Source organism: Carcharodon carcharias, chromosome 2 (genome assembly GCF_017639515.1).
Source record: "Carcharodon carcharias isolate sCarCar2 chromosome 2, sCarCar2.pri, whole genome shotgun sequence".
Lineage (NCBI taxonomy): Eukaryota > Metazoa > Chordata > Chondrichthyes > Lamniformes > Lamnidae > Carcharodon > Carcharodon carcharias.
The window spans coordinates 163,090,541-163,113,631 of record NC_054468.1 but is presented as its reverse complement, the minus strand read 5'-3'; the positions used below and the strand labels follow the sequence as shown (position 1 = coordinate 163,113,631).

At 43.0% G+C, this 23,091-nt stretch overlaps 1 protein-coding gene across 1 annotated transcript in view; it reads right to left on the bottom strand.

The window, feature by feature from the left end:
* Nucleotides 1-23,091, bottom strand: part of pde10a (phosphodiesterase 10A) — a 414,859-nt gene that overhangs the window by 84,593 nt on the left and 307,175 nt on the right. The window contains exons 15-16 of the mRNA XM_041207024.1: nucleotides 15,084-15,167; nucleotides 12,949-13,099 (exon numbers count right to left, since the gene is read on the bottom strand). Coding sequence (XP_041062958.1) covers nucleotides 12,949-13,099; nucleotides 15,084-15,167 — 235 coding nt within the window. The remainder of the gene's footprint in view (nucleotides 1-12,948; nucleotides 13,100-15,083; nucleotides 15,168-23,091) is intronic.

Here is a 23,091-nt window from a genome sequence, read left to right as displayed (position 1 = left end):
GTTCTATTAATTCAGTGTATTGCGCTGCCTCATAGATCTATCAAGTTGTACTGAAAATGGTTCATCAGATGTTGCATGGAATTTATGCTGTTCCTCGTTAATTCCCAACGTTGGGCAGTTTTCAAAATCATAAAGAATGATTTTCTGATTTTGTTGGACAGCACATAGAAGAAATCTTCCCCATCAAGGTGTTTACCAACAATCTACAATTGTCTTGACACTTGACTAAAACAACAGTACACCTACATGGAAGAAGTAATTCCGAAATAGAAAAAACTAGTAATATCCAATAATGAAATCAAGCCAGATACAAATAAAGGCCTTCAAACATGTGTTATTCATTACCCTATATGATACACTTGTTTTAGCAATCTTGTTTCTAAGAACATGGGTTTAATAAGAATTTTTTTTTTTGGAAAGATTAAAGTGAACAGTAATATTTTGATATACCCTAACTTTATGCAATGGTACCTGCAGAAAACAGCATGGCATATTTTGAGTTTCTATCTATCTGATTATCAATGCAATTTTTTTATAACTGATGTGCAATCGTGCACTTATCTAAAGTGGAAAGTCAACCTAAACTTGTGCATCACCTGCAATGCAATAAAATGAATTCTTGGTCCCACTGATATGATGGACCATGTTTGGGGTGGACAGAGTACCTCACAAACAAAAGATGATAAATTTGGAGAAATTAGGTAAAGTCTAAGAGATCAATTTTCAGGAGGGTTTGCAGTTGGAGAAAGATGGAAAACGGTGGAGGGATTCAAGAAGAGAATCCCAGGAAAGGGGTATGATTTTGAACGTTCTGTTACCGATGGCGCATTTTGACAGGGGGAAGGGCAATACATAGTAGTCTAAACTCAGAAGAGTAGATAATGCCTGCTGGAAAGTTGGGCAGGGAGAATCTGCAAATAGGGAGTAGTGAGTCTGTGATGGATTTCTAAACATTTATAATATTTATATAGGTACATATACATGAGGATGTGTTGTGGGTGAACAGACGATGTCTGAGGCAGAATTGATGGTGAACTGCATTTAGTACACCTGAATGTGCAGGTGTTAGGAATCTGGATGAGTGAGTCTGTGTTGGATAGAGAATGCAGAATGATGAAAAGTTGAACCTTACAGTGGTGATGGTGTGGATAAGAGCTTCAGTGATGTTGGGGTGAAGCAGATATGGAATCCAACAGGAACAGAAGTAGATGTTCAGTTCAATTTTATTGTCTCCTTTCTTAAAATATGAAGTGATGTTAGATCATATCAAAGTGGTGGGTACATGCATATAGGAAATAGAATTTTAAGGGACTATCCATAAAATATGTATGGCTAAAGCCCTGATTTTTTTGCTCGCCCAATACTTTGCCACTCATAAGCTTCAGCAACTCACCCTTTCCTTTTGACCTCTCAAAAGTAATTAACTTGGACATTAAATATGTCCATTTTTATTTCAGTTCAGAGATTTACTAAAGCACAATAAATAGAAGAATAGAGATTGCCAGGTGTTGTATTATTATAATATCATATTTTGGGCTTATTTACTATATAAGTCACAAGCACCATTTGTTGTTAAGGCATTGGGTAAAAAACACGTTGTGGGTTCATTTATTAAGACGAGGCACATGAGAACAATTACACATCAGACATCAGAACTGTTTCTGTGCCCTACTCAAAGCAAAAGTGAAACTAAGACTGAATCACATGGCACAATTCCCTTCTAGTGATGTCATGCTGAAAACACTTAAAGGCATATTACCACACCTCCTTTCTTTTTAAAGATACTTTCTCCATTTCCAAAGAAATACAACTACTTACAATACATGTTCATGTTTAGTTACCATTACATAAGTGCATAGATCTGATGAATCTATGAGTCTATAAAGCGTAAAGATAATCTGCTGGTATGTCTAGATCTTGTGATGGCAACCTTGACTGGAGGTTTTATTAATTGCTCATAATGAGTTGTGGGATTGTCATCCTTGGAAGTTGTTCCTGGTTGAAATCTTGTCCTCGAAGCAATAGACTAGACGATGGTTAAGGAGCTGGAATGGATCTGATTTCTCCTCGGTTGCATCTCACCATTATGCCTTTGTGGGTAATGACTTCATAGGGCCTTGGTTCTGAACAAATTTTTGTCACCTTGGCTAGTTGCCACATACCTTCTTCAGGATCCTGGCTGCGAACATGTCCCAACTGTAAACTTAGAAATTCTGCATTTTTATCGTGCCTGTTGGTCATCTTCTCTTGTAGTTTTGAAAGCTACTCTCTAGTTTTGGAGAGAGTAGAATGGTTAAAGGTAGGTATGCATTGTCTGCCAAACATGAGCTCTGCCGCTGTTGGAATAATTTCACTTAAAGTTGTCACTCTCAGATGTGACATGTAATGTGCATACCTTGCATGGCTTGATTACATTTGAGAATTAGGGATTCCACTATGCAAATCATTTTTTCAGCTAAGCCTTTAGATCTAGGGTAATGAAAAGAAGTAGTGTTATTGATATTCCACTTGTCACACATATCCTGAAATGGCTTACAAATAAATTGCAGAGCGTTATCTGTAATGATCTCTCTAGGCATGCCAAATAAATTGAAAATAGCACTTAGAGTACGCCTGATAGTTGTACTTAACATATTGTGCAATTGTTGAATAATGGGGTACTTGGTCAAGTAGTCGATGATGACAAGAAGGTCAGTGCCACGGACATGAAAGAGGTCAGAAGCGATTTTGGACCTAGGATGGATAGAAACTTCGTGTGGAATCTCTGGTACTTTGTGCTGACTTGGCAGCTCTTGACTTGCCTCATACTTTTTGACAATGACTTCAATACCATTGTTCCTACCTGGCCAATAGACTGTCTTTCTTGCGAGTCTTCTCATCTGATCTATGCCCATGTGTGAGTGATGAAGTTGCTGAAGAATATCAGGTTGCAAAGATTCCAGTATGATGACCTTCCTGCCTATCAAAATGACTCACTGGGAGATGCCTAACTCGTTCTAATAAGGTAAAAATTGTCTTACGCGTTCATAGGCATGCTGAATTGAATTAAGTCATCCTTTGATGATGGTTTTCCATAGTTTCTGTAGTGTAGAATCTTGCACCATTTCTTCTTGTAGCTGCTGGTATTTGCATTGCACAAAATATACCAGATCAATTTGAATAACATCTTCAAATTCAGTGTCAATGAAGTTACCTTGTAGATCTATGGATGTATCTTCTGTTTTCGCTGGGTTGGGCGATCTGTGACCATCAAGTTACCTGGTTTGTCAATCACCTCATCTATATGTTTCTGATGGGTACTGGATGGTCATTCTTATTGTTTGAAGATACTCATTGTGTACAGTCTGTTTGGATCAGTGTATGGCTCTTTGTAGCTGAAGCAGCCTTTGCTCTAGCCCACTGCCAATGGCCCTTTCTGCCACATGCCTTACAGAATTGGTGAAAAGCTGGGAATTCTCTTCGTGCATGAAGAAGGCCACACCTCCCATACGTCTTGCTAAGTTTGGGTCCTAGTAACTGCAACAACAATTGAGGTTGTATTTAGGACCTGTAAGCTTTGTCAACGCCTGTTTCTGCTGCTTAAACATTTTGAATTCGGACAATAGGTCAGCTGCATCCCATTTCAAACTGAGGAATTTAGCAGATGTACTGACAATATCCCTTCGACATTCTTTCTTCTGTAGTATCCGGCACGAGTGTCACTGTAGCTGCTTTCAGGTGCTTTGCTGAAGCTCCCACAAATACGAGTTGTGGCGGGAATGCAACATGGGGTAAAGGCGTCTTTGCTTTTTAAATTATTGTTCAGCAACTCCAAAAACCACTCATTATAATTACAACTGTCTCTGGCCCAATTTTTATAACTTTTTTTTGTTTGACTCTACCATGCTTGCTATTGATCCGGCCCACACCCTGGTGACTTAGCTTTCCTAACTAAGCTAACCACGTGCTGGTCCTCTTGAGTAGCTGTCCCACTCATGGGGCAGAAATTTTAGATTGGCGTGCCGGCATGCACCTGACCCAATCAGACGCAAAATTGCGCGAGATAACGTCGGGTGAGCGTCCTGATGTCATCCCACGCATGCGCAATATTTCGGTCAGCAGGTGCATGCTAAAGTCAGAAACGCGCCTGCCGACAATTAAGAGGCCAGTTAGTGCAATTAGAGTTGTAATTGTCTCCTATTTTTCGTGGTCCATCCAACCTTATGGTCGGCAGACGGGTGAATCGGCCAGGCGGACTTTGCGTTTTTCATGAAACCTCATCCAAGGGCAGCACTTGCTTAGCAATAACCTGCTCGCTGACACTCAGTTTGGGTTCCGTCAGGGTCACTCAGCTTCTGATCTCGTTACAGGCTTGGTTCAAACATGGACAAAAGAGCTGAACTCCAGAGGTGAGTTGAGAGTGACTGTTCTTGACATCAAGGCAGCATTTGACTGAACGTGGCATCAAGGAGCCCTAGCAAACCTGGAGTCAATGGGAATCAGGGGAAAACTCTCTGCTGCTTGGAGTCATAACTAGCACAAAGAAAGATGGCTGTGGTTATTGGTGGTCAATCATCCCAGTTCCTCAGGGTAGTGTTCTAGGCCCAACCATCTTCAGCTGCTTCACCAATGATCTCCTTCCATCATAATGTCAGAATTGGGGATGTTCACTGATGATTGCACAATGTTCAGCAACATTTGTGACTTCTCAGATACTGAAGCAGTCCATGTCCAAATGCAAAACAAAAACAAAAATAGCTGGAAAAACTCAGCAGGTCTGACAGCATCCCCGGAGAGGAACACAGTTAACATTTCGAGTCCGTATGACTCTTCATCAGAACTAAGAAATATAGAAATGAGTTGAAATATAAGCCGGTTGAGGGGCGGGGGGTGGGACAGGTACAGCTCGATAGAGTACCAGTGATAGGTGGAGGCAAAGAAGAGATTGCCAAAGATGTCATAGACAAAAGGACAAAGAGGTGTGGACAGTGATGATATTAGCTGAGGAATGTGTTAATGATGAATGTGCTAATGATGACATTAAGGGTAGAAAGCAGGACGAGCAAGTGACAGATAGCCCTAGTGTCCGAATGCAGCTAGGCTTGGACAATATCCAGGCTTGGGCTGACAAGTGGCAAGTAACATTCATGGCATACAAATGCCAGGCAATGACCATCTACAACAAGAAAGAATTTAGCTATTGCCTCTTGATATTCAATAGCATCACCATCGCTGAATCCCTTGCTATCAACGTCCTAAGGGTTACCATTGACCAGAAACTGAACTGAACTAGCCATATAAATACTGTGGCTACAAGAGCAGGTCAGAGGCTAGGCGAGTGACTCACCTCCTGACTTGCCAAAGCCTGTCTGCCATCAACAAAGCACAAGTCAGGAGTGTAATGCAATACACCCCACTTATCTGGATCAGTGCAACTCCAACAATACTCAAGAAGCTTGATACCATCTTGGACAAAGCAGTGCACTTGATTGGCACCCCTTCCACAAACATTCACTCCATCCACCACCGAGGAACAGAAGCAGCAGTGTGTACCATCTACAATATGTACTGCAGAAACTCTCCAAGGCTCCTTAGGCAGCACCTTCCAAACCCACGACCGCTACCATCTAGAAGGACAAGGGCAGCAGATGCATGGGAACACCGCCACCTGCAAGTTCCCTTCCAAGCCACTCACCATCCTGACTTGGAAATATATCGCTGTTCCTTCACTGTCTCTGGGTCAAAATCCTGGAATTTCCTCCCTTCAGCACTGTGGGTGTACCTAGACCACAGGGACTACAGTAGTTCAAGAAGGCGGCTCACCACCACCTTCTAAAGGACAATTACGGATGGGCAATAAATACTGGCCTAGCCAGCAACGCCCACATCCTGTAAATGAATTAAAAAAAAGGAGACCAATACTATACACAGTATTCCAGATGTGATCGCATCAGTATCCTGTACAACTGAAGCCATAACTTCCCTATTTATGAGTTCAATTCCCCTTGTAATAAATAAAAACATTCTATTAGCTTTCTTAATTACTTGCTCTACCTGCATACTAGCTTTTTGCAATTTATGCACTAGGTCACCCAGATCCCTCGAGCATCAGAACTCTGCAATTTCTCACAGTTTAGATAATATGCTTCTTTTTTAATTCTTCCTGCCATAATGGACATTTTCACATTTGCCCACATTATACTCCATTTGCCAGATCATTGCCCACTTACTTAACCTATATATCTTTGTAGTATCCTTATGTGCTCTTCGCAAATTATTTTCCTACCTATCTTTGTATCATCAGCAAATTTAGCAACCATACTTTCGATCCCTTCACCTAGCTCATTTATATAAATTGTAAAAAGTTTAGTGCCCAGCACTGATCCCTGAGGCACACCACTAGATATATCCTGCCAACGAGAAAAAGACCTATTTATGGCTACCCTCTGTTTCCTGTTAGCTAGCCAATCTTCTATCCATGCCAATATGTTACCTCCTAAACCATGAGCTTTTATTTTATGCAATTACCTTTGAAGCGGCACCTTATCAAATTCGTTTTGGAAATCCAAGTACAGTACACCCAATAGTCCCCCTTTATCCAAAACGCATGTGGCTCTTTCAAAGAACCGGAGGAACATGCTGCTTGATTCAATCAGCTAATCGTTGGGATGTACGGCTTATGTAGCTGGCACCGCACTGGCATTGAAATTCATATACAACATTGCTGAATTATGTGGTAGCATTACGTATTTTTGAACTTTTGTCAGCATCTTGGGAGTGGGAAATACTACTCGCACAGCCAATGCACAGTAACAGTGTGAAATGGTTTGCTTAACCTGTCATTCAAATTTTTGAGATACTTTGTCTCTTCAAGGTAATTTGAGGTAGACTGGGCACATTTCAGGTCTGAAAATGGCAGCCTCTGTTCCATTTTCAAGTGCGTGCGATACACTGCGAACAATGATATAATCAGGATAGCGACAGCTTTGATCTGCTTTATTTCTGTCTCAGCTTGCAAGGTGAAAAAATGGCTAGAGTCCTATTTACAAGATTGGTGATTAGGCCAATCCTATAGTGCATGGAGCTATATGAATTCCAATGTGTGTATTGACCAGTGAAGGTACGCTTGTGGAGAACCCATAAGGGGATTTCTCAACTAGCATGTCGAGGAAAGGGTGTGAGTAAGACTGCTGCATCTCAAAAATGAATTTGAGTGTGGATGGAGCGTTTTAAGCTGTGTAAGGAAATCCTTACACACGGCTACAGATGCAAAGGCCATATCACCTACGTATTGGAAATACGCACAGGCAGGATATTAGGATTCATTCCATCAAAAACATGCTTCTCATGGAAAACGACAGAAATGTTAGCGAGCGCTGGACCTAGAGGGGATCCCATGGCTACACCATCTTTTTGGGTTTATATGGTGACATTAAAATAGCAACTCGCTGTTTTGACTTGAACTTGAACCAGTCGAGTTCAAAATTCTGAGGTTCAATGAGAACAGATTCAGAAAATGGTGGCGTGTCTATATTGCTGTGATATAGAGATGCAGCACAAAACCTTTCCTCATAAGACAACCCCTTTATCCCAGGAATCAGCCAAGTGAACCTTATCTGAACTGCCTCCAATGCAATTATTTCCTTCCTTAAGTAAGGTGACCAAAACTATAAATACTACTCCAGGTGTGGTAGCAAAGCTTCCCTACTTTTATATTCTTTTCCCGTCACCATGAAGGCCAACATTCCATTTGCCTTCCCAATCACTTGTTGTATCTGCTAGTTTTTTGTGATTCACATGCCAGGACACCCATATCCCTTTGTACCATAGATTTCAGCAGTCTCTCTGCACTTAAGTAATATTCTGCTTTTCTATTCATCCTGCCAAAGTAGACAAACCCACATTTTCCCACATTATACTCCATCTGCCAAATGTTTTCCACTCACTTAACCTATCTATATCCCTTTGCAGACTTTTTGGCCTGAATTTTTGCAATGGCAGAGAGCCTCTCTGTCATTGCGAAATTAGAGGAAGAGGCTGAAATACATAAGTCCAAACACCATTTTTCCAAGGAAAGGGCCCAGTTGGAATTTGTGCATATGCATTTCGGGGAGCCAGCTGTCAATATGAAACAGCAGGGGCCTCCAGTCATGTCTGATTTCATTAGCCTGGAGTGTGAAACAGGACATGTGCAGATTAGACCTGGTAGGTCATCATCTAAACTTTGCAGAATCCTTTGGAGAGAGGTGGGGTAGCTTTTGGAGAGATTGGGTACCCCTTTGGATATGTTCCCAGGACATCTTTGGGAGAGGAAAGGTGCCATGTGAGAGAGGTAAGATGCTCTTTGGGATTGCTAAAGTGGACATGAACGTGTGTAAAAAATACATAATTTCATTGGAACTGTCAAGAATGCTGTCACGAGGAACTGTTAAAATTGTCAAAATGTCAAAAGCAACTGTCAAGCTGTCAAGGCATTTAAGACTCCTGCCCTTTAAACTGTGTGGAGTGTTAAAAAAACAATTGCTTGCTATTTCAGTCTGTCTGTTGACATAAGGTTGAGGGTCAACATTACTGGATTTGTGCTGTGCGATTGATTTCGCAACCTTCCTTTATCACAGTGGCATGACTTCTATTGATAGACTTTGACTGACAGTTCCAAATGCTTATAGACACTTTGAAGTGGGATTATGAATTCCAATGCTTGTTTTTTCATAAGTGGTTAAGCACTTGAATGAAATATTTGATCTTATAAGAGGTTATGTAGCTGCAGGAATGTAAATGTAGTGAATTTGTTTTTATGAAGAAGAGAGCTTTTTAAAAATAAAGTCTGCAATAGACAATTAGAACTTTATTTTATTTAATCTCAGCATGGCTCTTGAGTTCTGCCCATAGTGGATACTGGCTGAGTTAGCATGATATGTGTAAGAGCAAAAGGTAGTGGGTGGGGATGCATGGGTTGGCACTAAGTTGGCATAGGGGCTATAAAGGCTATGGGGAGGGTGCCTGGAGGGCCACAGGTTGGCATGGAGAGTATGAAGAGCCATGGGGTGTGGGTAGAGGGCATGAGGCAGCATGGATGAGTCATGGGGAGTGTGTGGAGGGGTTAGGAGGGTATGAGTATTGAGGGCTTTTTTTTAATGCTTTTAAAAAAATCTGACAAAGTGATGGTGCACCGATAGAGGCCTCCCACCCAGTCTGCCTCAGCTCCTGGCAGCCTCCCTAGTCATTCCGTGGTCGCCTGGCCCGGTTCCCAGAGAACCCCGACACCCTGGAATGTAAATCCCAAATTCTGGGGCACTTTCACCTGGGTTGTGGATCCGGGAAATGTCCTGACTCTGCACTCTCTCTTGGAAGTGAAAATTCAGCTCTTTTTATCTCTTCACAACTTGCTTTCCTACCTATCTTTGTGCCATCAGCAAATTTAGCTACCATACACTTGGTCCTTTCATCCAAGTCATTAATACAGATTGTAAATAGTTGAGGCCCCAGCATCGATCCCTGTGGCACTCTACTAGTTACAGTTTGCCAAACTGAAAACCACCCATTTATCCTGACTCTTTGCTTGCTGTTAGCTAACCAATTCTCTATCTATACTAATACAAAACCAAAATACTGTGGATGCTGTAAATTTGGAATAAGCACAAAAAATGCTGGGAAAACTCAGCAGGTTTGCCAGCATCTAGTAGCACACTGCCTGTGCTAACAAAATCTTCCACTCTTTGGTGCTGCCATATGCCACAATCACTCCCCAATGTTTTCAAAGCCTCTCATTGCTTTGTAAACATAGTGCCCACCTTTCTAACTAATAATAAACTCCATAAGGTTACTTTCAATATGTTACACATTGACTACCCGCATTCATGTTAAAAACAAAGGTAAAAGATAAAAATTAAATATGCAGATAAGGGACCGTTGGTCCCTGGTGTTGGCAGACTTGGACATCTCCTATCAACACTCCTATTAAGGCTACTAACCTACAGCTTTCACAAGATATCAGAGTTGCACAATCTGACTCTATGACATTACCAATAAGCCTGCTGTGCTGAATGACGAAAATGGAATCTGACATATTTAGTCACCTGATATCAGTGACCCCGGATTGCCAAGTCCGTACTTGCTTTTAATTTTAAGTTCTAATTCTTCCTAATAATATCTTGTGGTAAATAAAATGTTCTGCAGTGAGATGGAAGTCACTTTTACATACAAACACAAAAAGCAGGCTTTTCCAATCAGTGTTATTATAACACTGACAACAGCATACACATTACTGCAAGAATTAAAATACACCCTGGTTAAGAGGCATGGAAAACTACATAATTGACTATATTCAACTTATTTTCTTTGAGGAAAAGTTTGTGAACTTTATCCTGAGACACAAAGCTAACTTACATTAAACTCCTGATTATTAAGTAATCTTGCAAATTCCATTATTAAATCCTGAACAATTATATTCACAAATCTTATCTGTGATTTTAGCTAAGAAATACTTGTGTTCCACAGAATTTTAGATCCACATACTGTATAATGATTCTCGTTATTTTCAATCTTCTCCATAACTAGATGTCCAGCCATTTTAAAGGAACTAATCAAAAATTGCTTTATCTGAGTTTGTTGCAAATTTCCATAACTTCCGCTAAAGGGAGGGAAAGGAAAGACATTTTTTTTCTAACCTTCAATCTTCCTTGAGGATTGTTAATTTCATAATCATGTCCTCTTCGTTCATTAAATTATTCATGTCTCCCAGCATTTCAAAGTCATGGAAGGACATGTGTAAAAAATATTGGGCTAAAATAAAATTATGCTGCTTAAGAATTTTTAAAAAAGGGCTTAAACTTCTGTGCAGTGGCTTTCAGATTTGGGTACCACACTGCTCCTATTTTATAATCTTAAAATTCTTACAATCCTTTCTCGCCCAACCTTCTAACTCAAGCCAGCTGAGAACTATGCAGGGCAGCATGTTCCCGAGACCTTCTGTTGGGAGCTCTAGAGTTGGATGCAAGGAGGTTACACCTACATTTTTACAGCACCGGCTGCCATAAGTCAGGTGAGTTTAAAGGTGCAGCCACTTTCAAGCCTGGAAGAAGACAAGTTTCTAAGGTAAGTAGTTATAGCTTGGGGGAGGCATGGGGGCAGGTGGAGAGGAAGTTGGGCAGGGCACTCAGGAGTGGTCAGGCACTTGGGGTGGTGGGCACACGGTGGGGTGGGGTCAGGCACTTGGGGGAAGGCAAGGGGGCTTGGGCACTCAGGGGCACTCTGGTACTCTGTGGGGGTGAGACACTCCAAGGGTGTTGGGCATTTGGGGAGGGCTGGGCACTCAGGGGTGGTGTTGGACACTTGGGGAAGGTAAGGGCCGGGGGGGGGGGGGGGGTGGGGGGGTGTTGAGCAGGCGCTCGGAGTGTGTTGGGCATTCGTGGAGGGGTGGTGGGTTGGACACTCGGGTGTGGGGGGTGGTTGGGCACTTGCTGGGGGTGGGGGGGGCAGCGCTCCAGCAGTCAGCGAGGAGAGGAGGTCAGGTCGGGCCTGGGGGGGCAGTGGTGGTTAGGGTTGGGGGGAGCGGGATGTCCTGATGGGGACAGGGCGTGTTGGACAGCCAGTGGGGAGATGTTGGGTCGGGTCAGGCCTGAGGGGGTTAGTCAGGGATTGGCGGAAGACGCCTGGGATTTCAGGGCTTGGGGGGAGTCCTGTGGGATTCTGGTGGGGGGGGGGGTGCAGGTGGGGATTCCCCTTGGGAAGGCTAGTTGGAGAGTGGGTGGGGAAGTTCCCTGGGGGATTTGAGGGGGTTTGGGGAGTCCCATAGGGGGTCAATGTAGACCTGTACAGCAGTTACCTAGAGGCTAGAAATGGCTATAATTCTCCTAACTTTTTCTGGGTAACTACTGATGTAAGGCAATCAGAACCATCTGAAGTTTGCAATTTAAATTGCATTTTCATTTGGTTCCTAGTGCAGGCCAGTTGTCCAAATGAAGCTTGCACTTCCTGGGCAATTGGCATGCAATCCTTACCTGGAACTTGCTGGGTTAGGGGTGTTCCCCAGTGCATCTTTGGGGTACCCGCAGTTACACTGACCTTGAGCTCAGAAACGATGGCCCAATATGTTCCTCCATTATCGTATTTTGTTTGACATTATAGTAAACAGAATATAGTTGTGAACGCCTGAACATTATAAAATTCAAAAACATGAACAGGCACTGTTCATTGAATAAATTAATAGTACAAATATACTTCTAACCACAACGAACAGGCTGTTCGTTAATGTTCATCTCTCAGAATTTATTCCATGGAACACAGGTACCCCCCCCCACCCAGTGCCCGACACCCCCTGGACTCTTCCTAACCTCCCACCCCCGCCCCCACCGGTAACCCACCAGGCCTGACCCAGCCAAGTGGCCGACCTGATACCTCCCCCTTAGTTCCTGATCCTACCTCCAAGTGCCCAAACTCCCCCCAAATGCCTGACACCCTTCGAGTGCCTGACCCACCCACCCGCAAACAAGTGCCTGAGTACCCCTCTGGACTGCCTACCCGCTCCCAAGTGCCAGACCGCACAAGTGCCCACACCCCCCCACCACTCAAATTGTTCACATAGGACATACATGGTTCACTTGTATCTGTGGTATTTGCTGTTATCCTCTCTCTCACCATCATTATTCAATGGTTTGTTATCAAGTACCCCTAGTTGTAGGCAGGTTTGTATATACAATTACAATATTAATCAAATAGTTTATACTGCAATGACCTTGAGTTACAGCAAACTGCATTATGGATCGCGATGTGATAGAAGGCTAACAGATTCATCATGCACACAACTCCTCTCCACTGCTAATCCAAAAAAATGCCATTTCATGAGTTTTTCAGCTCAGGGTGTTATTTGGCTGGGACTATAATTTGTCTTTAAGATGAATATATGTTAATAAATGTCCTGGGTGGGTGCATGTCTAAGACAAGGACAGAGAACTTTCATTCACCTACCTCCAGCTGTGAGAATGTTCCCTGAACTTTTTGCAGAATATTATACATGCAATGTGCCACAGTGATCGCATGTTTCCAGTTGTGGTAGGGCACACGACGGTAGTTTTTCTTTACTGACATAGTGAAGCGACACAGTTTCTCCAGATCAAAGCTAGGTAGAGAAGAAAATAGAGAAAATACATCAACTAATAAAGACCGGAAGTGCCAATGGTCCCAGGTACCAAAGTGCTAACATTATCCCTATTGTAATTTGTCAGGATTCCGAAGCACATACAGCTTTTAAAGGTGACATATCTATTAAGGAACCAATTTTCTACAAAACTTAAAAAATCCTTTGCAGGGGAAATTCCGATAGCTCATTAACATGCAACTTGTTGCAAATATCTAGTTTGTGGTTCATGATAATATTTTAGAGATAACTTTTAGTTCTAGGCAGATTAAAGTTATAAAGGAAGGTAATTAAAGTGCTGGGCTTTAGAGATTGCCAGGGCACCTCAAGAAATGGCAGTTCCAAAGGTCATCCATGTTTATTTAATAAAGTCAGGATAGAAGAGCTAGAGCTATAAAAACTGCAAATGGGCTTACTTAGCCAAAGAGCTGGAGATGTGCCATCTTCAATTTTTGCAGTAATGGCAGTCCAGAGAGGTGTTCTGTTTTGGGAGTTGGAGCTAAATTAGTTTTAAATCATTCTGTAAATCCTGGAAGGTCATAAAACCCATTTACTTCAACAGATCAAAAAAGGAATTTTAAATGAGGAATAATTAACCTAAAAATCGGTTTGAAGACATCCCAGAGCCTGCAATATCATTGTGGAGACGGGTAGAGCTTAGGATGATTCTCTTGTTTCAATTTAACTGGGTGTTTGCTGAGAAAATCAGTTGCAGTATTGATGTTGCATTTTTTTCTTCTTCTTTCATTGGATATGGCACTGGCAAGGTTCAGAATTTGTTGCCCATCCCTAATTGCCCTTGAACTGAAAGGCTTACTTGGCCATTTCAGAGAAGCAGCAAAGAGTCACATTGCTATGGGTCTGGAGTCACATGCAGGCCAGACAAGGATAGGCAGATTTCCTTCCCTAAAGGGGGAGGGGGACACTAGTGAACCAGATGGGCTTTTACAGCAATCAAGTCCAGATTTATTAATTGCATTTAAATTCTACCAGCTGCCTTGGATGGGATTTGAACCCACACCCCCAGAGTATTAGCCTAGGTTAGAGATTACCAGTCTAGTGACATTACCACTACTCCACCATCTCCAGTGGCTTGCCACTCACTAAGAGATAGCCATAGTAAATGGTAGCAAGCTAGGCCTGCACTGGAAGCAGAATAAAATAAAAACTAACTGAATCATTCGATCTGTGGAATGACACTTAATATCAGTTTGAATGTTGTGAAGGAACAGAAGCTGGAAGATTGCCTAGTTTGAAAGTAGTGGAAGGAATGGAAAAGTAACCAGAAGAAAGGGCCGAGGTATCCACAGTCAACAGATGATAAATGAGTTTTATCTCTGAGAATGGCTGAGTGGCAGAGAATTTTCGAGAGCACTGTGGCATACTTATGGGTGGTCCCTACAGAGTAAATAACTTTAAGATTGATGTGTCTTATAAGGGAATTCTTGAGGAAGTAAGAAGTAAACCTGAGTGCATAACATACAAGTTATAAACAATATTGTGAAGTTAATGTGCTTGTGTTGTTTAATTCTTTCATATACAATAAAGTTTGTTTTGTTAAAGTAGCGAAATCTTGTGACATTGTTCTATTGGTTAAAACGAGGTGTTCGGATTTCTTTTTAAATGTTAATGGTCCATAGCTGGATTGTAACAAACTTCTCAGACATCTAAGAATGTTATCAACTGCAGTGGCTTGGGAGCAAACAACAGCAGCTTGATGATGTAACTCTGATCTGTAATGAGAATCAGAGAGCCTTCAAAGTGCAGCACCATTTCCATAACTGTTATACTTGAGAACCCATATTGGTGAATAATATCTGGTGACACTATCCAGCACTCCTACCAAAAGTAACACAACTTTAAAGCATAAGATGATTATTAATAAAATGGAATACAGATTTCATCTCCATTGTGACTTGTCAAGACATCCTGTTAAAAAAAAATTGAATTATTTTATGGTCTGTACCTGGTCTTTCCGCAGCTGTTGTGAACCATATAGACAAAAAAAGTTGGCCAGTGGTCTTCATAGGGGCTGATATCAAAGTGGAACCTGAAATAAAATTATATAAAAAGGAATGCCAGTACAATAGATAGACATTTCTATAACAATCACTGCTATTTACACATATTTAGTATATATTTGCTCCAATTTGCATTACACTACAAGAAAAGTTGTTGTATAGGGAGAGGTTGAAAAATTAAACATTGTAATTAGCTATACTGGCGATTCACTATTTTTCTTAGGAGGGCAGCTTCCCTCCACCACCCGCCCCCAAACTCCCCACCCAACCAAGAGACCTCACCACATGTATCTTAAAAAGAAGTTAGAAAATAATAACAGCAGTAGTTATACTCTGAAAGAAAGTTGGCTAGATATTGTGGAAGAGCTGAGTGAATTGGTTAACAGAACATTAAAAACAAGAGCAGAAACAGGCCATTCGGCCCTTTGAGTTTGCCCCACCATTCAATACAATCATGGCTGACCTTCTATCTCAATTTCATCATATCCCTTTCACTTCCCTGGTATCCAAAATCTATCAACCTCTGTCTTGAATTTATTCAACAACTGAGCACCCACCACCCTGATGGGTTTTGAGAATTCCAATGATTCAAATCTTCGAGAGAAGAAATTTTTCCTCATCTCCTAAATGACAGGCCCTTATTCTGAGACTGTGATCCCTAGTTCTAGACTCCCCAGCCAGGAAGCCCCCCTTCCAGCATCAACCATAAGTCCCTTAAGAATTTTATATAGTTCAATGAAATCACCTCTTTCTTCTAAATTACAGAGAATAAAGGCTCAGTTTACTAAAGCTCTCCTCTTAGGATAATCCTCTCATCCTAGGAATCAGATTAGTAAACTGAGGCTAGTGTAGCCTCTCCTAGATAAGGAAACCTAAACTGCACACTGTGCTCTAAGTGTGGTCTCATCAAGGCCTCATGCATTTCAGTAAGACTTCTTCACTCTTATACTTCAATCACTTTGAAATAAAGGCTAACATTGCGTTTGCTTTCCCAATTGTTTGCTGTACCTGTATGGTAACTTTCTGTGATTCACGTACAAGGACATCCAGGTCACTCTGAATACCTAATTACTCACCATTTAAAATAAAATCTGCTTTTCTATTTTGCTTTCCAAAGTTCACACTCCTCCAAATTATATTCCAACTGCCATGTTCTTGCTCACTAACTTAATCTGTCCATATCCCTTTGGAGTCTTTTGTGCCCTCCTCACAGGTTGCTTCCCACCTAACTTTGTATTGTTAGCCAACTTGAATACATTAAACTCGGTCCTCTCATCTAAACTATTGATTTGGATAGAAAATAGAATACACCCAAGCACTTATCCTTCTGGTACCCCACTAGTTATAGCCTGCCAACATGGAAATGTCTCATTCACTCCTGATCTCTGTCAAATACTTTCTTGGCTTTGCAACATGGACGATGGTTCACAATTACTGCTCATCTGCTGTGAGTCTGCAAGTGGGAATATATCCAATTCGAGCAAAACATTGTTGGTTGCAATGGGGGCATCGTTGGTCATCATTTGCTGATGCAGGGACCACTGCTGGGTGCTCCTTCCTGCAATTATGCTTTTCTGTGGGAATCTGAAGATGCAGATCTTCAGGTTGCCATGCTCCAGGTTGGAGACTTCGGCCCAAAGTGCTTTGGACATCTGCAATGCTTTCAGTTGAAGCCAACCTGGCATAGAATGAAGTCTTGCTTGCTTGCTTGTACCTTAGTTTTGGCCATCCAACGGGCCTACAGGCACCATTAAGCTCTCCATACAGTGCATCTATCAGTAGGTGACCATCATCCATTTTAACAACATGGGCTAGCCATTGTAGTCAACTTTGCTTGAGCATTGCCATGATACACTGAGTTAGAAAGCTACAGTACTTGTGCCAGGGACTCATATGTTGCCAATGGATCCCAAGGACTTTTTTCAAGCAATGCATATGAAATTAATTCCAAATGCGCTCCTGCTTCTGATAGGTTGTCCAGTTTTAGACTATATAGCAGTGCACTTAATTCCAAGCATAACATATTCCTAGTCGTGTGGCAGTTGTGATTTGAGACTTTTCCAGGCTCCTGCCTGAAGCTTTCTAAATGCAAAAGCAGCACAACAAATACGAGCTGACATCTCTTCAACAAGCTTCATTTCACTTGAGACCATTGATCCCTGGTAGTAGAACTTGTCTACATTTTTCAATTCAGTGTTGTTTTGTTGTAGTACTTCATTGGGCTGACCGCCTTAAGTTATCGTCACTGGGAGGAATCTCCCGTTCTGGTGTTGAAGTCCGGTGGCATCCGTCAGGAGCTTGTTGAATCTCGGGGCAGGTCGGACAGGAAGTCACCCGCCCCGCTGTCACCTCATAGGTTCCAACGTCCAGGCTCCATCTTTAAATGGCACCCAGACAGACATTCACCCAGGGCCTCCAAGCCTCCTAAATACAATGTCCAGGAAAAGACAGAAACCTTTGGCCCTACAGTTCAGCGATGACTCCCTGGAGATTCTCCTCCAGGCCATCGAGGAAAGGGAGCAGAAGGCCCTCCCACCTGACCATACAGCCTAGGAGGAGGTCACCAGAGAGGTGAGCACCCATGAGGTTCAAAGGAGGACCGCCTGCTGTGCAGGAAACAGATGAGTGATCTGCTGTGCTCGCCAGGGTAAGTAAACTTCTACTCACTGCAAATGCACACTCTCATAAGGCCATTAGGCGGTCTAAATATTATAGTCTACAGTGATGTCACACACGATCAGCAAATGGCTCATCAGCATTCAATGTGTCACAGCTGCTTAAAGATCACCATCTCATGTAATCCCTTCACAAACAGTGTCTTAATCCTTTTACAGGCACTTTACAGCCTTCCGGACTGAATATTGAATTCAACAACTTTAGGTCTTGAGCTCCCTCCTCCATCCCCACTCCCTTTTTGTTTCTTCCCCCTTCCATTTTTTTCTCCAATAATTTATATAGATTTTTCTTTTCCCACCTATTTCCATTATTTTTAAATCTTTTATGCTCCCCCACCCCCACTAGAGCTATACCTGGAGTGCCCTACCATCCAATCTTGATTAGCACATTCATTTAGATAATATCACCAACTTCAGCACCTCTGTGTTCTTTTGTTCTTTTGTCTGTGACATCTTTTGATGATCTGCTCCTATCCTAACACCACCCCCCCCCACTTCTTCCCCACCCCACCGCCCCAAAACCTTAAACCAGTTTATATTTCCCTCTCCTTGTAAAGAAAGATCAGTTCTGTTGAAGGGTCATGAGGACTCGAAATGTCAACTCTTTTCTTCTCCGCCGATGCTGCCAGACCTGCTGAGTTTGTCCAGGTAATTCTGTTTTTGTTTTGGATTTACAGCATCCGCAGTTTTTTGTTTTTATCTTAATCCCTTACTGGAGAGGGTTCAGCACACACAACAGGCATGCAAGCTTCTGAACTGCTCCTTCATCCATAGCACTCACACTCATTCCACCTGTCTTAATGCAGGAGAAGAATGCCCACAACAAATTCATGAGACAGCTAGGACTGGAGGGGCTGCTGGGAGCTCAGGACCCCCATTCCTTTCAAGGAGCTGGCACGGGAGGACACTGACCGTGACTGTGCACAAGGTGAGATTGCCTCCCCAAATAACCATCAGAGGGAGCATCCATTATATAGCGACAACATGCGGACAATGGCTGTGAGTGACCTGTAACACATGAGCCTACCTAGTCAATTACTAATTCTCTCTTCTCTCCAAGAAGAAGGGGAGAACATCATCCTCCAAAAGAGGAAGCCCCAAACCCCAGGCCATCTTGGAGGAGGAAGAAGAGGGTTCCACACCTGTACAAACGTCACTGCGTTCACCTGCACCCTCCACCAGTGCAGATGCACACAACTCAGTGGAACCTAGATCTAGAGTAGGCTCAAGTTCACAATCTGTTGATCAACTCACAGACATAGGTCCACAGCAGGCAGAGGCAGTAACAGTCGAGGTCTCTGATACTTGGTGGACTGCTGGAGACCAGGCCCTTGCTGAGTCTGAGTCCGATGACGAGCCTCTGGAATCAGCCCTAGGACAAATATTGAAGATGCATAGAGAGGCAGGAGAACAACAGGCAGCATTGTCAGAGGTCATCAGCAGAATGGGACGAAGGATGGAGGAATCTGTCCACGTACTCTGTGGTGTCATGGTTCCCGCAGGTGAGCATACCAAGAAGGCGGGCAGCTGCCTTGGAGGCCAAGGTCTGGCAAAATGTAGTTTCTGTCAGATTTGCACTTGGACCCGCACTTCATTGCTTTAGCCATGGGTGCTTTCCAGCACTGGCTCGGCAAGAGGGGTTGGAGCACCTTGACCTTCCTCCAGGAGCCTCTTCTCAAGGAGTCAGGGATGGGCCATTAGGCACCCACAGGGAGGAGGAGGAGTGCCAGCAAGGCAGCGTGGGGGCATCCACCCAGGATACTCCAAGGCTGCCTTGTTGCTCCAACATCTCTCTGCCAGTGACCCTACCACCTCCAGCAGGTCAGGCCGAGGGGGGCGCACTTGCCCTGGAGCAGGAGACTTTTAGCAGGTCAGGGCCCTCATGGCTGGGGCCTCCAGAGGATGCCTGCTGAAATCATTTCAGACAACAAGGTATAGCAGTCAGCAGGCTGCCTCCAGCTCTGCTGCGAATGTCGAGTCTGCACCTAGACGTGGCGGTAGGGTTAGAAAAATTAAAACGCACGGAATGCACACTGGTGGCACAGGTGTTCATTCATTGTATATACGCTGCACTTTTGTAAATATATTCTGCTTTATTCCTTCTCCAAGTCTCATGGATTCAATGGAAATTCAAGTAATGCAATGCTTCACGTGCATTCAGAGAAATTCTCAAGGACCAGAGATGGGTGTTCCTCCTGTTCATACATGAAAACAAATGGAGGCATTGCTGTTTGACCAGAGTGTTGAAAGCCATGTGCAAGAAGCCTCATGTGGAAATTTTTCTGCTTGTCTCCACTGCCCTCGAAACGCTATAGAGAGAACGTTGCCTCGGCTGCAGGACTAACAACATGATCTCTTGTCAGCCATGACTATTCACCTGGGAGGATAGGGGTTTGGAGTCATGAGTTGGCTGCCCTCCACTAGCCATGCCCCATGGAGGCATTGCCCCTCCCTCCTTTTATTCCTGCCTCTGGCTGCAGCCGATGGCAAATAGCACAGAATGAATGGCAGCTCCAGACCTTGTTGGGATCTCGATGTTATGAGACCAATGAGTTGGAACAAACCTAATTCAATGTGGACCAACCATAGAGAGAACACAATGAGCACCTTTGACATCCAGTTGCCTCACAGTTATTAGGGTGTCCCTTTAGTTGGCCACATGTGTTAACCATGAACTTCACCCACCCAAAAAGACCCTCCTCTCACTTCGAGGGATCACACTGACTGTGTGGACAAGGTCAGTTTGGAAAATGGCGCACATCACCTTTCAAACTTGCTCTAGAACTTTCTACTTTCCCCTTGTCACCCACCAACTTTCACCCATCACTATAGATCCACCTAATATCTCCTTTCTTCTCCCCTCTGTCAGCCTTGAATCTCCCCACATTACCCTGGACCCTATCATGATCCACCTTCACATGTATTTCCTTTCCTCAAAACTGACACCCGTTACCGTCCCCATGCCCACCCTGACCCTGCCCTATCCCGTTATCTGAGTCACCTGTCCTGTCCCTCTCTGCAACCCACCCGATGACACCTTCACCTGCCAGACTCACACCCTGAACCTGCCACCTTACTGCATCCCACTTCCCCCTCTGACTGTGACTGTTCCCTCCCACCAACAGTACCATGAGTTCTCCCTATAGGACCCCACCATCGACACTACTGACACTGCCCTCTAAGCCACTCATCCCTCACTTTTATGGATACATTCTGTCCCCCTTTCCCGGACACTCTTCCCCCCACTTCCACCTGCCTGCCATGCCCAGTCTCTGCTCCTCCCTTATGCCCTCCCTCCACCCTTCCTCTGCCTCCCGTTTCAAGCCTCCACTCCGCCCTTCCACCATTTGTCTGCCTCCCTTTTCCAACTTGGCACAGCTTTGGCTACCAGCACCCGATGAATGAAGGTTATAAGAGGTCCCCAAGAAGGCGAAAGCAGCCTCCAATGACCTCAAAGTACAGGAAGAAGTCTACTTCATGTATAGCTGTGGTGAACATTCTAAATTCCTGCTGGTGGGGTGCTTAATTTGGAGGGGTATAAGATTCTGGTGTTTTGCTTTTTAATAAGCATTCATGAGATGCAAATGTGGTTCCTGACATAGCTCCACAGAATACTTGATGCACTTTTAAACCGCCATGAAAGTCAGAAGATCAAGATTCCAAAATAGTTTCCCACCCTGGGGAACTAATTTCTGGCCTCCCGCCAACTCTTGCTCCCCTGCCCGCCATGATTCCTGCTGCTGGCAGGAGAGGAAGATTCCACCCATTGTCCTTTAGATCTCATGTTGTGCAAAGAGGCAGGAGTAATTTATTGTCATAGTAAAAAAAAATCCACCAGGAAATAGTGATCATAATACAACAAAATTTCACATTATGTTTGAAAACAATATAATCCAATTACAAACAGGAATCTTAAACTTAAACAAAGTCAATTACATAGATATGAGGGGAAAGTTGGCTGAGGTTGATTGGGTAAATGGACTAAAAGGTATGGCAGCAAACAAAAGGGGAAACATTTACATAAACAAAATGTTTCCACCTGTGGCTTATGAGGGAGGTTAAATATAGTATCAGGATTAAAAGAAAGGGATGAAAATGTTGCAAAGAATCATAGTAAGTATGACGATTGGAAATGTTTTAGAAACCAGCAAAGGGCTACCATAATGTTGATAAAAGGTAAATAAAAAGAATATGAGAACAAATTTGCCAGGATGATAAAAATAGATTGCAAAAGCTTTTGCAAGATTATAAAAAGGAAGAGAGTAGGTAAAGTAAATGTTGGTTCCTCAGAAGCAGAGGCAGGAGAAATTATCACGGGGAATGAGGAAATGGCAGAGACATTGAATACGTGTTTTTCTTGCCTGATTTCATAGTAAAAGACACACGTTATATACCAGAAGTAGAGAGTAACTTAGGGGCTAATAGGACAGAGGAAATTAAGGTAATTAATAGCAGCAGAGAAAAAGTACTGAAGAAACTCAAGGAACAAAAATCTGACAAATCCCCAGAGCCTGATGGCCTCGATTCCAGGGTTCTAAAACAGATAGCTACAGAGATAGTGGATGCACTGGTTATGATTCTCCAAGATTCTGGCCCTAGCAGATTGGAAGTTAGCAAATTTAACATCGCTATTTAAGAGGGGGAAAGAAAAAACAAGGAAATACAGCCCAATTAGCCTGACATAAGACATTGGATAAGCGCTAGAACCTAAGTCTTAATACATTAAGAAAAGAATAGCATGATTGGAACAATTAAATATGATTTTACAAAAGGGAAATCTTATTTGATAAGTTGGAGGTTTTTGAGGATGTAGCTAGTAGGGTAGATAAAGGGGAACCAGTTGATGTAGTATACTTGGATTTCCAAAAGACATTCAGTAAGATGCCACACGAAAGGTTAATACACAAGATAAGGGCTCATAGAGTTGGGGATAATATATTAGCATGAATAGAGGATTGGTTAATGGACAGGAAGCAGAGAGCTGGAATAAATGGGGCATTTTCAAGTTGGGAGGCTGTGACTCGTGGAGTACTACAAGGAGCAGTGCTAGGGTCTCAGCTATTTATAATCTATATCAATGACTTGGACGAAGAGGCATAGAGTACTATATCTATGTTTGCTGATGATACAAAGAGAGGTGATATTGCAAGTTGTGTGGAAGCCAGATAGAGGCTGCAAAGAGATATAGACACTTTAAGTGAGTGAGCAACAAGGTAGCAGATGGAGTACAATGTGGGGAAATGTGAAGTTATTCACTTTGGTCATAAGGATAGAAAAG